The following is a 17,577-nucleotide window of genomic DNA, read 5'->3' as shown; positions in this document are numbered from 1 at the left end:
GCTGGGCTTGGTGACACACCACACACCTGAAAATCCCAGCACTTTGAAGACTGAAGTAGGAGGATCTCAAGTTCAAGGTCAGCCTGAGATATATAGGAAGACTGTCTCAGGGAAGGAAGGAAGGAAGGAAGGAAGGAAGGAAGGAAGGAAGGAAGGAAGGGAGGAAGGAAGGAAGGAAGGAAGGAAGGAAGGAAGGAAGGCAGGCAGAGAGGCAGACCAGATCACGTCAGTTCCTCTCTAATGCTAACCATATTTCATTCCTGACCATGTTCAGCAGGATGGGCCAGGTCGGGAACGTGGCCCTGATAACAGGAAGTCCGGTGCCTGGCCCTGTCCAGAGCCATGACACATGCCCACAGGGAGGTGCTCAGCCTATTTGTGGCCCTGCTCAGGAAAAGTGCTTAGGAAGAGTCCCTGACAGGGCCCTCCTCCCTCCTTCCTGCCCTCTGACACCCCCAGAGGCAGGTGGATACCTCACATTAGCAGGATTAGGAAGAGAAAGAGCCTGGTGGGAATCAGGCCGGATTAGGAGGTAATGATGGGGTAGAACCCAATCCCTGTGGGCTGGCAGCAGGGCAGGAAGTGGGTGTGGAGGCAGCCAGGGCCTGGCAGGACCCAGGAGCTGGAATGTGAAGTGGGGTGCGGCAAGGGGTGTGGAGCGTTACCTAACTGTTCCCTAGCGATAGCGATAGCGCAGGTGACCCAGGCAGAGGGGAATGGCCAGAGGTGGCTCCTCTTTCTCCTCCTAGAACCAATTCTCCCCTCCCAAATCAAGGAAAGTACCAGGGCAGCATTGGGTACCATCCTCTATCAGTTTGCCTAAAGAGGTCTTGAGATAGCCCAGCATAGAGTCTTGAGAGAGCTCTGAGATGGATTATGTAGGAGGCTTTCTTGGGGTAGTGACCCGGGAGAGTCTTGGATAGAATGGCTTGGGCTAACCTGTCAGGGCTGAGGCTAGCCCAGGAGTGATTTCAGCCATGAGGATTTAGGGCACCCATGGTGTCAAAGGGGAGGTAATAGTTAAGAGAATATTACCTTTGATGCGCTCAGCCTGCGACAGGTATGGAGGGCAGATCAGAAGCTGACAGAATCCTGGACAAATGAGTTTGACCTTGGGTAGTTTCATGAGGAAGTGGGGGGGGGGGGACAGGGCTGGCTCTCTCAATGTAGAAAGACAGAATTCAGGACAAAAGTCAAAGGACATAGGAACCTTCTAGATTTCCTTTACCACCTTTCTAGATGACTTACCAGCTTCTTCTTCCCTCCCATAGATGCCCCTCATCATCCTATAAGCATGCCAAATAGTCCTAAACTAGAGGCTAACAAGTGGATTCGGATGAGAACCTTCATTCCCTTGGCTTCTGTGATAAGAAGACTCTGAGTGCGCAGCTGTTTCCCATGATGAGGTCTACCAGGCCAGCTGCTTGGGATGAGATTTGAAAGGCATCAGCAAAAGTAGTGTCAGCCTCATGGGCTAGACAAGTATAGCTGTGTATAGTGACTTCCACCTGTAATTCCAGCTATTTGAAAAACAAAGAGGAGGATTTCAGCTTGAGAACCAAACTAGAGGAAAAAAGTTAGTGAGAGCCTATCTTAAAGAAAAGTATGGGGCTGGGAAGGTGGCTCAGTGGTAGAGCGCTTGCCTTGCATGCCTGAGGCCCTGGGTTCGATTCCACAGCACCACATAAGCAGAAAAAAAAGCTGGAAGTGGCTCTGTGGCTCAAGTGGTAGAGCGCTAGCCTTGAGCTGAAGAGTTGAGGGACAGCGCCCAGGCCCAGAGTTCAGGCCCCACAACTGGACCCCCCCCCCAAAAAAAGAAAAGTATGGTGGTACATGACAGTCATTCTAGTTACACCAGAGGCAGACATAGGAGGATCACGGTCCAAAGCTAACCCTGGGCAAAAGTTTGAGATCCTATCTGGAAAACAAACTAAAGCAACAGAGGCTGTGGGCATGGCTCAAGGAGCAGAGTGCTTGTCTAGCAAGTGCAGGGTTCTGAGTTCAAATTCCAGTAGCACTCCCCCCCATACCCCAAAAAAGACAAGCATTACTAAGGATGTTTTGAGTTCCATTTTATGCTGCCACCTCCTCCTCCTCTTCTCCTTTCTCTTCCTCCTCCTCCTCCTCCTCCTCCTCTTTCCTCCCCTTGCCTTCCCCTCTTCCTCCTCCTCCTCCTCCTCTACCTCCTCCTCCTCCTCCTCCTCCTCCTCATCTTCCTGCTTCTTCTTCAGATTAAACTCAGGCCTTGCACACAAGTGTTCTACCACTGAGCGCCCCAGCCCCTAGTCTGTCCTCTGAGAAAGTCTTGACTCTTCCCAGCTCCTGACACTGTGAAGGAATTGATCACTAGACTAGCTGAGCCTCTGATTTCTGCATTGTTGGAGCTAGTGGAAGAAGAATCTTTGGAGAGCCTTAGGTGTGTGGAGACTTTTCAGTAAGATGGGGAAACTGAGGCTGGGGGAGAAAGGCTCCCCACTAGGTGTGGGACTCGTCCCCTTAAAGCTCCCCCTTGCCTTGGGCCGTGGTCTTTGGAGGTCTGGAGCAGGTAGGGGGCTGGGCAGGCACCCACCGTGGGCTCCCAGAACAAAGAGGCAGCCTCTTTTCTCAGACACCTCGGCCTGGTGGGGACTGTGGACATACCCTCCTCTTCCCCTACTTTCTCGCCTGCCAGACTTGTCCCCAAGCCAAGCACGGGACCTCACTTAATTCCCATTATGTAATGTGCAATCCAAACAGTTGGGCCAGAAGGCGGTGCCTGGGGCCACTCCCAGGAGTTGGGGCAAAAGGCCCCAGCTGGGTCCAGGCTGAGAAACGAGGCTGGGCTTCCGTCCACAGCGGCCATCGCTCCTCCAGCTCAAACCAGAACCATGAGCGGCCGAGTTGGAGATCTGAGTCCCAAGCAGGCAGAGGCCCTGGCCAAGGTGAGAGTCCCCCAGAGAAAAAAGGCTCAGGGCGGAGTGGGACTGGGTGGCCAGAACCTTGCCTTACTCTGTTGCTCTGGACATCCTTAACATTATCTCTCTGCTGTCGGGTGCAGTGGTTCCCACCTCTAATCCTTGCTACTCAGAAGGCTGAGATTGCAGAATGGTGGTTAGAAGCTTGTCTGGGCAGGAAAGTCTGTGGGAAAAAATGCTACAAGTAGAATTGTGGCTCAAGTAGTAGAGTGCTGGGAAGAAGAAGAAGAAGAAGGAGGAGGAGGAGGAGGAGGAGGAGGAGGAGGGGGGGGAGGAGGAAGGGGGGGGAGGAGGAGGAGGAGGAGCTCAGAGATAGCACCAAGATCCCAAGTTCACCTCCCCAAATGTCAAGTCCTACAGTGAAATCAGCTCTGTCCAGGACAGGAGTAGCAAGGAGAAAAGTTCCACTTTCAGCAGTAGTGTGGGTAGTCCTGCCCACGACCAGGCCTGCCTTGTCACTGGGAGCGCCAGGCAGACAGCTCTACTGGCCACAGTGCTCCTCCCTTCTCCCTCCCAGCCCCGTCAGTGGAATCCCAAGGATGCTGCCAGCTTGCTCTCACTGCCCCTTGCTCCCTAGAACCCTGAAAAAGTTAGTGATCTGTGAGAGCCTGCCAGCGCTGTTTTTGTATAAGATGGAGGGAAGAAAGGCAGAGGTCTTGGTTGGTGAAGGCATGGAAGAAACTTAGAATATCTCCACATTGCAATCCACTTACCCACCAAACATTTATCCTTTCATCCATCCTCCATCCATCTTTCCAGCCACCCATCCACCCATCCATCCACCCATCCACTCATCCATCCATCCATCCATCCATCCATCCACCCATCCACCCGTCCATCCATCCATCCATCCACCCATCCATCCATCCCCATCCATCCTTCCATCCACCCACCCATCCATCCATCCATCCATCCATCTGCCATCATCCATCCATCTGTCCATTTATCCACCCATCTATCCATCCATCTATATATTCATCCATTTGTCATCCCTCCATCTGCCCATCCATCTGTCCTGTCCATCCATCCATTTGTCTCTCCATTCAGCCACCTTTTATTTGTCTGTCATCCATCCATCTATCTGCTGTCTATCCATTCATCCATCTTTCCATCCATCTATCTATGCATCCATCCATGGACTTCTTTTCTTTCTGGCCACTCATCTACTCATTCATCCTTCCATTCTGCTTTCTGTCCATGTACTCCATCCACCCTCCTTTTTCTCCCTCCATCCCTCTCTCCCTTCCTCCCTCCCTATCCAAAGACCCATCAACATGGAAGGGAAGGAGGAGAGAAGCAGCCCCTGTGTTTGGAAGCCAGGACTATGGGTGGTGAGAGGACCCTCTTAACCAACATCTTTCTTCTCAGTTCCGAGAAAATGTCCAGGATGTGTTGCCTGCCCTGCCCAACCCTGACGATTACTTCCTTCTCCGCTGGCTCCGAGGTGAGGGCCAGAGGTGGTGGCAGTCAGAATGAGTGGGGAGGGCAGTGGGCAGGAGTAGGCCCCTGCAGCTCCAGAAGGACCTGTGGCTCTCAGGATCTGTCCACACTCTTGCTTCCTCTGCTTGGGTCTAGGAGCTGGGGAAGGGGTGGGGGCCCCTGCCCAGGCCCCGGGTGTCTGCATAGTTTCCACTCTTTAGAAGTAGGTGAGCAAGATGGTCCTCCCCCATCTCATACACATCTCCTCCACTGTCCCATAGCTCGGAGTTTTGACCTGCAGAAGTCAGAAGCCATGCTCCGCAAGGTGAGACCACCCACCCCAATGCAGTAGGAGAGGATGGCTGGGTCTGGCCCCTGCTTTTCCCCTCTTACACTTCTGGGAGCCCAGTAGGACTTGTGACTTTTTTTTTTTTTTAACTTGAGGCCTGGGTGCTGTCCCTGAGCTTCTTTACTAAAGGTGAGCGCTCTACCACTTTGAGCCATAACTCCACTTCCGGTTTTCTGGTGGTTCATTGGAGATAAGAGTCTCACAGACTTTCCTGCTCAGGCTGGCTTTGAACCACCATCCTCAAATCTCAGGCTCCTGAGTAGTTAGGATTACAGGCGTGAGCCACCACTCTCTGGCTTCTTTTTCTTTTTAGTACATGGAGTTCCGTAAGGCCATGGACATTGACCACATCCTTGATTGGCAGCCCCCAGAGGTGAGCTCCCCCCAAAAAAACCCCACAAACTCTGGGATTGACATTGTGTTTTGTCTACATTATCTTAGGGACTTTCCCTCCCAAGTCCTGAGAAGGAGGGATTCTGTAAATCATTTCAGAAAAGAGGAGGTGGACTAACACGCGGCAGGGTGAGGAGTGGAGGAATGCAATGCTTGGTGCTCTGGGAAACAGAGCAATGTCTATATTGGAACCAGATCTGTTGACATTCAGACTCCACGTTCTCCAGCACTGCATTCAACTGCCCTCTATGGTGGAGGGCTTGGGCCTTCTCCAGATTAAGCCAGGTGCGGGGGTCTCGGGAGAAGGGTGACCTATGTATTTTTCCTGACCCAGGTGATCCAGAAGTACATGCCTGGGGGCCTGTGTGGCTACGACCGTGATGGCTGCCCTGTGTGGTACGACATCATTGGGCCACTAGACCCCAAGGGCTTGCTCTTCTCAGTCACCAAGCAGGACCTGCTCAAGACCAAGATGAGAGATTGTGAGCGCATCCTACATGAGTGCGACCTGCAGACAGAGCGGGTGAGGCTCCAAAGAGGTGGCCGGGAAGCTGGGCACAAAGTGGGCCCGAGGACACACCCGTGTGCCCTGTACCACAGCCACAGGGCTCTCGGACCAAATGCCAGCTCTTCTATTTAGTGGCCTTGGCAAGTTATTTCTCCCCATCTGAGCCCCTCACTTCAAAGCAAAAATACTTGGCAAAGAGTTGATGAGAGGTGCAGGTAGATGCCTCAACTTTTAAGTCGGGATTGCATTTAATTCTCCTGATTTATTGAAGGTCATAGCTTGGCCTGGCCTACCTTTAACATGCTCAGAACATGGTAGAAGAATATTGTATGCACCTAGCTGGTGGCTCACGCCTGTAATCCTAGCTACTCAGGAGGCTGAGATCTGAGGTTTGAGGTTCAAGGCCAGCCCTGAAAGGGAAGTCAGTAAGACTTATCTCCAATTAGCTACCAAAACGGTTGGAAATGGAGCTGTGGCTCAAGTGGTAAAGGGCTAGCTTAGGGACAGTGCCCAGGTCCTGAGTTCAAACCCCAGTGTTGTTGCGTGCCTGCATGCGCACGCACACGCACACACACACACACACAGAGTGTCATTTCTATTTATTGATAGGTATTGCTTCTGATCTATCACAATGTTAAAACATCATTAATTTGAATCATTTTAAGCGAGGGACCATCTGTATATGGCTTAGTGCAAAGATTGAATACACAACAATATTATGTGTTCCCCCAATGAATTCTCAGCATAGTAATTCCTGCCATTGCTTTGAGTCTTTGCTCTTGCTGTCCCTCCTGCCTGGATAACCTGAGCGGCACCCTCAGCCACTACACACGACACACCTCCCAGAGCTCCCCTCAGCCCTCCCCTCTCTATGGTGAATATCCCAAACCTAACCTCACCCACCTCCAAGGTGCCCATGGGATTGAAGGCTCCTCTGTGCCAGACAGCTTTGGTCGTCTCTCATCTCCTCAACCAGACTAGAAACTCTGAGGACCAGCACTATGGGTTATTCACTATGGGATATTAAGCATATTATTCATTATCCTCTCAGTGTCTGACATAAAATAAATGCTTACTGAACAGCCATTTGACAGATGGAGGGATGAATAAATGGCATTACGAACAGAATGGATTAATGATGGAATTGACAAATGGGTGGGTGAGTGAGGAGTGGGAAGATGGATGGGTGGATGGACAGATGAGTGATGGATAGGATTAATGTACAGGAAGGCTGGATAAGTGGGTGAATGAATGAATGAATGGTGTGTGGATGGTAGATGGGTAGGTGGATGATAGGTAGGTAGATGGATGGGTAGATGATGGATAGAGAGAAAATTAATATATGGTTGGGTGAATGGAAGGATGGATGAGTGGGTACTGGATGGATAGATGGATGGATAAGTAAATGATAGCTGGATTGAAAAAAGTAATGTACAAATAGGTGAATGGTAGGTAGATGGTGGATGAATGGGTGAATGATAGGTGGATGGATGGAGAAAAGAATTAGTGTATGTGTGGGTGAATGGAAGGATGGGTGGGTGGGTGGGTGATGGATGGATAAATAGATGATTTATGACAAAAATCAATGTGCAAGTAGGTGGACGGTGGATGGATGGATTGATAATAAGTAGGTAGGTAGGTAGGTAGGTAGGTAGGTAGGTAGATAGATAGATAGATAGATAGATAGACAGATAGAAAGAAAGAAAGAAAGAAAGACAGATAATTAGTGTAATGGTGGGTGAATGGAAGGATGGCAGGGTGGATGATAAATGGATGAACGAGTCAGGAAATGCACTCACTCTTTCCCTCTTGATGTTCTGAGGACAGAGTAGGGGGCTAGAAGAAGCCATGATGAGTTATATACTTGAGTCCTCATCTCCCAGGACCGTACCCTGAATCTGTAACTTGTTCCTTGCTCATTCTCATAGCTAGGGAGGAAGATCGAAACCATCGTGATGATATTTGACTGCGAGGGCTTGGGACTGAAGCACTTCTGGAAACCTCTGGTGGAAGTGTACCAGGAGGTGAGGAGAAGGCTCATGGGTACACACACACACACACACACACACACACACATACACATACGCTTGAACAACTACTGTGTCCTAGATGTTCACCTCAGACCCAGAATGAATGAAAGATAGATGCCTTGCTACACCCACCACAGGCCTCTAACATGTCCCCCAAAGATACCAAAGAACAACACTGCACAGAGATCCTAGGGACCAGTTTCCACCAGGCCTGTCCCAGCCCTGTCACTCCAAACCCTGAGACTCCATCAAGTCAGCTCCCCTCCCCATGGTTCAGTAATGAGAAGAGAACGGGAAAAGTAATACCCAGATGTTGCCATGAGTTTTTATGCCAAATATATACACAGTGCTTGGCAAACAGTGAACTTCTAAAAAATGATAGTGGGATGGGAAGGTGGCTCAGTGGTAGAGCACTTGCCTTGCATCCATGAGGTCCTGGGTTCGATTCCTTAACACCACATAAGCAAAAAGAAAAAAAAGCCAGAAGTGGCGCTGTGGCTCAAGTAGTAGAGTACTAGCCTTGAGCTGAAGAGCTGAGGGACAGTGCCCAGGCCCAGAGTTCAGGCCCCACGACCGGACCCCCCAAAAAATAAAAATAAAAATAAATGGTAGTCACTCCTGTAATCCTAAGATACTCAAGGAAGCTGAGATCGCAGAATCGTAGTTTGAAGCCAGCCCAGGCAGAAAAATCTGGGAGACTCTTATCTCTTACTAAACCATCAGAAAGCCAGAAGTGTAACTGTGGCTCAAGTGATAAAGCACCAGCCTTAAGTGAAAAAAAGCCAAGAGATAGCACCCAGGACCGAGTTCAAGCCCCAGTATAGACATGCACACATTTTTAAAAAATGGTAGCCATCACTATTATTATACTAATGTTCCTGTAACATTTACTCTAAAATGATGAGGTGATAGATCTTTTAGAGGCCAGCAGAGGTAATGGCAAAATGGAAAGACCTTCCACTTAGGAGATAAGGGGCTAGAGAAAAGGAGATAGAAACTCTGATGTCTCTTTCTTCCTTCCACAGTTCTTTGCCCTCCTTGAAGAGAATTACCCAGAGACCCTGAAGTTCATGCTCATCGTGAAAGGTGTGTGACAAGTAACTTCCCTTCCCCTTGGCCCCATTTCCTCATCTGCACTGTCGGAACAGTAATAGTGCCTCCATCCCTTGGCTGATTGCTTGCTTATCTGCCACTCACTTGGCATCTAGCATAGAGGAAGTGCTCAGAAAAATGACAATATCTAGAGTTGGTCTTGATGTAAGAAGAGACAACTCTAACCCTAGCTTTGCGTGATTCTTCAGGATGCCTCTCACACCAGAAGCCCAACCTTCATCATCATCTGTGTGTGTGTGTGTGTGTGTGTGTGTGTGTGTGTTCCTACTACTTTTCTTTTCTTTCCTTCCTTCCTTCCTTCCTTCCTTCCTTCCTTCCTTCCTTCCTTCCTTCCTTCCTTCCTTTCTTTCTTTCTCTTTCTTTCTTTCTTTCCTTCCTTCTTTCTTTCTTTCCTTCCTTCCTTCTTTCTTTCTTTCTTTCTTTCTTTCTTTCTTTCTTTCTTTCTTTCTTTCTTTCTTTCTTTCTTTCTTTCTTTCTTTCTTTCTTTCGGGGTGGTCAGTCTTAAGGCCTGGGCACTACCCCTGAACCTCCTTGTACTCAAGGGCAGCACTCTATCACTTGAGCCACAGCACCACTTCTGGCTTTTTCTGAGTAGTGTATTAGAGATAAGAGTCTCATGGACTTTCCTGTCTAGGTTGGCTTTGAACTTTGATCCTCAGATCCCAGCCTCCTGAGTAGTTAAGATTTCAGATGTGAGCTACTAGCACCCAGCTTTCTTACTTTTCTAACCAAAGGCAGACCCTATTTTACAGGCCTGGCCTAAGAGTTGACTATTCACTAGATAGCTGGGTGGTTGTTATTTGAGAAGGTGGGCCAATGGAAGGACCGCTGTACATTGGATGGTTGACTGGCTAGTGGTGATTGGTCAGAAAGCTGGATGTCCAGTTGGGTGTGTGACCAGTTTTTATCATGGTTGATTGATGTTGAAACTTCAGTTGATTGGTTGTTTGGGTGGTTCACTTGGTACATGGATTTTTTGGCTAGCTAGTTGTGAGAAGATTTGGTTAGTCAGAGACAGCAAATGGCTGGGTAGCGGGCTGTGTGGTTTGTATTTGATTGATTTGTTCAATGGTGGTTTAGCAGGATTGGAATAATAATGGAGGATTAGGTGTATTGGCACACTGTTGGTAGGTTGGGAAGTTTATTTGTTAACTAAATGACTTGCTTATTGGGAGGTGGGGTATTTTGGGCTCATTTGCTGTGGGAGTGGGTAGCTCATGGATTGGAAGATTGGGTTGGCAGTTTATTGGCCAGGTGGTTTCCCAGGAGCAGGACCCTGGAACTGGCTACGATTCAACATGACTCTTCTGTATCATTGATGGTGGCCATCATGGAAAGAGTGGCTCAATAGACTCCTTTTTGCCTCGTTATCCTTCTTTATGTCTCTCCAGCCACCAAACTGTTTCCTGTGGGTTACAACCTCATGAAGCCCTTCCTGAGTGAGGATACACGCAGGAAAATCGTAGTGCTGGGAAGTGAGTAGCTCCCGTGCTGTTCTCTGTATCAGTTTTGAGTGAGGTTGAGTCAGCATTCCACTCAGAATGGAGCACATGCTGGGAGCATCGGTGGTTTACACCTGTAATCCTAGCTACCCCAGAAGCTGAGATCTTGAGGATGGCAGTTCAAAGCCAGCCCAAGCAGAGAGTCTATGGGATTCTTATCTCCAATTAACCACCAAAAAACCCCCACAGAAAACCTGGAAGTGGAGCTGTGGCTCAAGCAGTAGAGCACCAGCCTTGAGTAGAAAAAGCTAAGGGATAGCATTCACCCTGAGTTCGAACCCCAGTACCAGCACAAAACAAGAAAGAAAGAGAAAAAGCATATTGAAATCTATCCACCAAGGGGAAATGTTTCCATAGCAACACCATGATGAGAATGACACTTTGTACAGAGAAGGCCTGTGAGGCTGGGAACTTGGTCCTGGCGGCCTAGCTCCCACAGAGCTGGGAAAGCAAGGTTAGGGCATCCCCATGGGTGCGCGGGGGGAGGGGGGGGGGGCTAGTTGGTACCTTCCATGTTAGACACCACCCTCCCAATCTCTCTGCTCCAGAATGCTGGAAAGAAGGCTTGCTGAAGCTCATCAGTCCTGAGGAGTTGCCTGCCCATTTTGGGGGAACTCTGACTGACCCAGATGGGAACCCCAAGTGTTTAACCAAGGTACAAAGAGCCCTACAATGGGGGAGGATTGGAGAGTGCAAATGGTGTCTTTCCTACACACTCCTTCCCTCCACTCTCATAGATAGATCCCCATGTGCAGAGGTGAGGCATTAAGCTGGCTGGTGCAGGCCCTGCCCTGATGGTGGTGGTAGGCAGCTCTGAGCCACTGTGCAGGGAGATAAGAAATGGGGCCTTGGCTGGGTGTGGCTGGCTCATGCCTGTAATCCTAGCTACTCAGGAGGCTGAGATCTGAGGATCATGACTGAAAGCCAGCCCCGGCAGGAAAGTCTGTGAGACTCTTATCTCCAATTGACCACCAGGAAACCGGAAGTGGCACTGTGGCTAAAGTGGTAGAGAGCTTGCCTTGAGCTGAAGAGCTCAGGGACAGTATTCAAGCCTCAGGACCAACACAAAAGAAAAGAAGGGAGGGAGGGAGGAAGGGAGGGAAGAAGAAAGAGAGAAAGGGTAGGAGGAAGGGAGGGAGGGAAGTAAGTAAATACACAAATAAATAAATAGGAGATTTTGTCCCAAAGGGATGGGCTGGGAATCTAAGTCCTGGAGGGTCAGGGAAGGCTCTGGGGCAAGAGTGTGGGGCTGCAATCTTCCTGGAGATGGGAAGCAGCCCCCACCCCTATCTCACACCCACAGATCAACTATGGTGGGGAGATCCCCAAGTCCATGTACGTGCGGGACCAGGTGAAGACGCAATATGAGCACTCGGTGCAGATCAGCCGGGGCTCCTCGCACCAGGTGGAATATGAGATCCTGTTTCCAGGCTGCGTCCTTAGGTGGGCAGGGCCGCCTCCCACCCCCTGCCTGGCCCTTGCCCAACACACTGGGCTGGGCAGCAGCCTGATGGTTCCCTCGTAGGTGGCAGTTCGCCTCCGATGGGGCAGACATCGGCTTCGGGGTTTTCCTGAAGACCAAGATGGGCGAGCGGCAGAAGGCTGCAGAGATGACGGAGGTGCTGGCCAGCCAGCGCTACAATGCCCACATGGTGCCTGAGGATGGGAGCCTCACCTGTGCTGAGGCTGGTGTCTGTAAGTCTGTCTGGGCTGGGTGTACTCCAGGAGTCATGGTTTAGAGAAAGAAATAAGCATCACACGTGTGCGCATGCGCGCACACACACACACACACACACACACACACACACACACACACACACACAACTCAAGTTGGTGCCAGACATTTATTCACACTCAGGTCACTTTCACTAACAACTACTCTGCACAATGAACCAGAGGTACATGGACCTTGAAAGGGGATGAGAAGCTGGGGCCATAGGTCACAAGCAAGGAGCAACAGAGCAGGAAACTGGAACCCCGAGAAATGAGTCTATTTAAGCAGAACCCCAAAACTAAGTGTGAGGCTGGGGTCTTACCACCATCTTCATAATGCTGGGGAAAATTCTGACCCATCTCAGGAGGGATACTTGTGTGTGTGTGTGTGTGTGTGTGTGTGTGTGTGTGTGTAGCTCACACTTGTAATCCCAGATACTTGGGAGGTGAAGCTTGGGAAGGTTTTGGATCAATATCACACCATGCAAAAACTCAGCTAGATCTCATCTCAACAGATAAATCAGGTGAGGGAGAATAATGCCTGTCATCCCAGCTCTGTGGGAGACACAGCTAGGAAAGTTGTGGTCCAAGGTCAGCAATGAGCAAAATTACAAGGCCCTATCCCCCCTCCAAAACAAACACACACAAACAAAAACAACTAAAGTAAAAAAGAGATGGGAGTGTGGCTCAAGTGGCAGAACACCTCACAAACAAGCATGAAGCCTTGTGTTCCAAATGAACCTTGGTTTATACTCCATCTGTGACTCTTGTTCTTTGGGATGGCGCTGAGAGGCCAGAGGTGGTTAGCAGCCCCAGCGCTCATTTGGTCCAAAGGATCTGAGACACCCCTAGGTCCCCATCTGTCCTTGAACTGAGAGAGCCCAGGTGTGGAGACAATGGGATTAAGTCCTATTGTTCTATGGTCAGTTGATGCCATGGAAGTTCCTGCTGGGCAGGGCAGGAGGACTTCAGGGTTTGTTTACGAGCTCAGCTGGGGGTAACCATTCCCTTGGGGAAGGACAAGGGTGTGGTGGGAACCTGAACCAGCTTGGCAAACAAAGGCTGTGGGAACCCAAGCCCGAGAACCGCCCCCAGCCTGGGGCGGGGGCGGGGAGTGGGGAGCAGTGCAGAGTGTGAAGCCAGCCAGCCACCCCATCTCTCCATCTGCCTCCCAGATGTCCTGCGCTTTGACAACACCTACAGCTTCGTCCATGCCAAGAAGGTCAGCTTCACAGTTGAGGTGCTGCTTCCGGATGAGGGCATGCAGAAGTACGATGAGGAACTCACCCCTATCTAGGTGGCACCCCTACATCTCAGAGACCCCCCCACGTACCTGTTCTCTGGTATACCCTACCTTGTTCATCATTAGTTTTGCCTATGATCATGCTGCTCCTGGGGAGATTCATGTGGGGTGGTCAGATCGGAAGGGTATTGGAGTTGGGGAAGAGGAAGCAGAAAGAACAAAGACCAGTGGTGGTGGCCACTAAAGGCACAGAAATGGAAAATGGGCTCCTTGCTTTAGTCCTAGCCTATATCCTAAAGCATGCGTGTGTGCTTCATTAATTCCTTCTCAACAAGCTGCGAGCAACCTGTGTTGGAGAGTTCCTTTTAGTCACAAAATAAAAGTGATCCAACTGCAGAGAGAAAGAAAGAAAGAAAAACCCCACAGAAAACACAAAACAACTTTCTTTTACTTTTATTGTCTACCTGATGTCTACTATGATGTCTAGAGTTGGAAGGAAAATGAGAGAGGAGCTTGCAATTGGGACCTATTTCAGCACCTTGGACAGAGCAGAAGCGGGCAGGTGGGGTGAGATTGTCCCCGAGACCAGATCGAAGGCAGGATTTGGAAAGACATTAGGAGATGCCTTATCTAACCTGGGGCAGCTTGTTTCTCCCCTCCATCTCTCCCATGCTCACCTCCTCCCTTTAGCTCAAGTCTCCTGTCTTAAGCAATTAAAGGGATATTCCTTCCTGGCAGTTGATGTCACATCTGACTCCAGCTTATAGCTTGACATAATAAAAAAAAAACCCAAAAGATTATCACCATTACACGTATGATTTTGTGAGTGTTCTCCGTGTGGCAGTCCTAGTGCTGAGGGTACGCAGTGGAGTGATTTGTCATGTGTCCCACCTGCTCTATGAATAGGGAAACTGAGGCATGGGGAGGTAAAACCACTCATTCAACATTATATAGCTCTTAAGTAGCTGACCCCAGACCCAAGTTGCTTATGTGTCTCATGCCTTCTAGAGATATTGCTCTGAAATGTTCCAGAATACCACCTGTCAAGGCCCTACTGTGACAAAGGAGAGGGCCAGGAATAATGTATGTGTTCTCTATCCTCCAGTAGAAGCATCTACCCTGCATCCCAGTCTCTGTATGAAGGTAGAGGAGTGTACTAAGCCCAGTGGGAAGAGAGAGCCACCAGGGTTACACAGTTTGGCTAAAGAGACTCACTGCAGGGCCGGGTGGGGCTTGTACATCTCCACACGGCACCATATCCCTGGCTCAGGTGGTATCTGGGTGGCAAAACACGTGACCTCCATAATCCTGGATGACAAAAGGAGAGCTCAGGACTCCAGGGTTTCCTTCTCAACATTCTGCTCCAGTTGGGGACACAGAGACGCTGGCTCAAGTTCAGGTCCTATCACGACTCTTGCCAAGAAGAGCCAGATGACACCAGAGAATGGAGATGAGCAGGAACCAGAGGACTTGGCAGGTACCTGGAGGGGGATGGGCTGAGGCCTGAGCCCCCTGCATCCGAGCTGATCTGTGGGGGGACCATGATTCCTGACTTGAACGCAGCTGGGAGCATGCACTTACGGGCACAGGGCTGGATTTCACTTCCCCTTATAGGAAACTGAGTGCTCTCCAGCATACCAGCTATGAGGGAGGATCAGGGGCTGAGGCCAGTCCTGTGGAAAAGCACAAGACCCTATCTGAGAAACAAAGTAAAGCAAAAATACAAAATGGGGTAAGGTGTCACAAGTGGTCATGTCTTTATAGGAAAAAATGATTCATCATCTGAAATTCAACTCAGCCTTTCTGTCTTCTTCTTTGCCCAAAGTAGAGACTCTCGGGGGATGCAATGTACCTTTCCTAAGCTGACCCTCCCCCTCAAAAAAAAGGAGTGCTTAGGAGGGGAAGGCAGCCTGACTGGAAGGAAGTCCCCGGACCTCCAGCAGGGCTCCAGGTACCCTTGATCTCCTCCACTCTGCTTCTCTGCACACAGTGTGGCATAAAGGGTATATAATCGACAAAACATGGTTAAAAAAAATCAAACCATAGGGCTGGGAAGGTGACTCAGTGGTAGAGTGCTTCCCTTGCATGTATGAGGCCCTGGGTTCGATTCCTCAGCTCCACATAAGCAGAAAAAGCCAGAAGTGGCGCTGTGGCTCAAGTGGTAGAGCATTAGCCTTGAGCTGAAGAGCTGAGGGACAGCGCCCAGGCCCAGAGCTCGGGCCCCATGACTGGCAAAAAAAAAAATAAAATAAAATAAATCAAACCTTGATAAATTTGCAGCTGGCTGGACGCTGGTGGCTCCCACTTGTCATCCTAGCTACTCAGGCAGCTGAGATCTGAAGATTGTGGTTCAAAGCCAACCTGGGTAGAAAAGTCCATGAAACTCTTATCTCCAATGAGCTGCCAAGAAAGCCGGAAGTAGAGGTGTGGCTCAAGTGGTAGAGTACCCACCATGAGAAACAGAAGGAAAAAAAAACACACTTTAAGCCCCAGGACTGGCACAGACGTGTGTGTGCGTGCGCACACACACACACACACACACACTCTCCCTCCCCCCCCCCCTTTGGCCACACACATCAGCCTACACCCAGGATGGGGAAAGTGGCTGGTTCTCTGCCAAGCACTTGTTCTGGCTCAGGTGGGGAGGTCAAAGGTCAGGCAAGAGAGGAGACCCAAAGACATCAAAACCATTTCCTATCACTGTAGTTATCTTTTCTACCTCTAGCCTTTTCTGTTTCTTTTTCTTTTCTTTTCGTCGGTCGTGGGGCCTGAACTCTGGGCCTGAGCACTGTGCCTCAGCTCTTCAGTTCAAGGCTAGAACTCTACCACTTGAGCCACAGCGCTTTTTCTGCTTATGTGGTGCTGAGGAACCAAACCCAGGGCCTTGTGCATGCAAGGCAAGTGCTCTACCACTGAGCCACCTTCCCAGCCCCCTACCTTTGTATTTCTGGAACCAATTATATTTGTATCGTAGAAGCAATCTGTAGACCTGACTGCCTCAGTTATGCCCAAGTTCAAGGCAGACAACTCCACTAATAGCCAGGCTGGGGAGAAGCCAGGCCTGGACTCACTGTCAGCAGACCCGGCAGGCTGTTCATCCCAGATCAGACAAACACCATCCCCTCATGAATGTGGACTGCACACTCATGAACACAGCTACAATTCCACTTACTCACCTGAGTGATTTGTGACATCCATTTCACAGATGGGTTAGTGAAGTCTTAGACAGGTGGTCCAGCTTCCGTTCACTGGCACCAGCTGTAATCCTAGCTATTGTGAGAGGGTAAGGTGAAATCAGGAGGATCTTAGTCTTAGCCATCAAATGGATGCATTCACAGAGGGGTTGGAAACCAAGGCTAGAAGCAAGATGGTGCACCCTTACCTGAAAATAAGGGCTGGCATGTAGCCTGCACCCTGCTCTCTTCTCTTGGTAATGCTTAGGTGTCCACAATGCTCTCTCTCCCTCCACACACACACACACACCAGCCCACAACTTACCAGCCAGTACCTAGAGAGCCACCCTCCAGCCAAGGGGGTTACCTCCGTTTCACCAGCCAGACTGGAAGGCAAGCTTCTGATATGTTCCCCCAGGGGAGGGCATGGGGGTGGGAGAGTGCAATGGGTTCCCTTCAAATAGCCTTGAACAGCACCCAGTATCAGTATCACCATAGCCACCTTAGGGGCCTTTTGCAAACCTCGTGACAGCGCCCCATTAACAGATGTGCTGTCACCTTGCCTGTCCCACACAGTGACCTGCAGAACTCACACTCTCAGCTCCCACACAAGGGCTTCGCTCCCCCCCCCCCCCAGAGATCTTTAGAAGTTGATAATATCTGGGCAAGACTCAGAGGGCATCAAAAGGTATTCAACTGAAAGTTAAGGGATGGAAGTACTGGATCCATACCTGTAATCTTAGCAATTTGGGAGGAAGAGAGAGGAGGATTCAGGTTGGAGGCTAGCCCAGGCAAAAAGGATGGTTCTATCTCAAGAAGGAGAAGAAAGACAAGGAGGAGAAGGAAAAGACGGACAAAGAGGAGGAGGAGTGCAGTAGCTCATACCTATAATCCAAGCTACTCAGGAGATGAAGCTAAGGAGGATCACAGTTTGAGGCCACCTGGGAAAAAGATCTCAAGACCTTCTTCTTAACTATTAAAGAAAATAATAGCTGAGCATGGTGGTACAAGTATGAGCTATAAAGTATAAAAAGAAGAATCAGCTAGGTGCTGGTGACTCATGCCTGCAACTAGATTCAGGAAGCTGAGATCTGAGGATTGCAGTTCAAAGCCAACCCAGGCAGGAAAGCACTGGAGACTCTCATCTCCAATGAACCACCAGAAAACCGGAAGTGGTGTT

The 17,577-nt window shown here is 49.8% G+C and overlaps 1 protein-coding gene across 1 annotated transcript; it reads left to right on the top strand.

The window, feature by feature from the left end:
* The first annotated feature begins 2,786 nt into the window (after positions 1-2,786).
* On the top strand, positions 2,787-14,035 carry LOC138808375 (SEC14-like protein 3). Its single transcript, XM_069994538.1, has 12 exons — positions 2,787-2,921; positions 4,323-4,398; positions 4,655-4,698; positions 5,036-5,095; positions 5,450-5,638; positions 7,552-7,647; positions 8,679-8,739; positions 10,158-10,241; positions 10,817-10,923; positions 11,572-11,711; positions 11,794-11,963; positions 13,157-14,035. The coding sequence occupies exons 1-12, from the start codon at positions 2,868-2,870 to the stop codon at positions 13,276-13,278; spliced, it is 1,203 nt and encodes a 400-aa protein (XP_069850639.1). The 5' UTR covers positions 2,787-2,867; the 3' UTR covers positions 13,279-14,035.
* The last annotated feature ends 3,542 nt before the right edge of the window (positions 14,036-17,577 follow it).

This window comes from Dipodomys merriami, unplaced genomic scaffold, assembly GCF_024711535.1.
Source record: "Dipodomys merriami isolate MVZ:Mamm:240054 unplaced genomic scaffold, mDipMer1.0.p SCAF_45, whole genome shotgun sequence".
Taxonomy (NCBI): domain Eukaryota; kingdom Metazoa; phylum Chordata; class Mammalia; order Rodentia; family Heteromyidae; genus Dipodomys; species Dipodomys merriami.
This window is presented reverse-complemented; position numbering and strand designations above follow the sequence as displayed.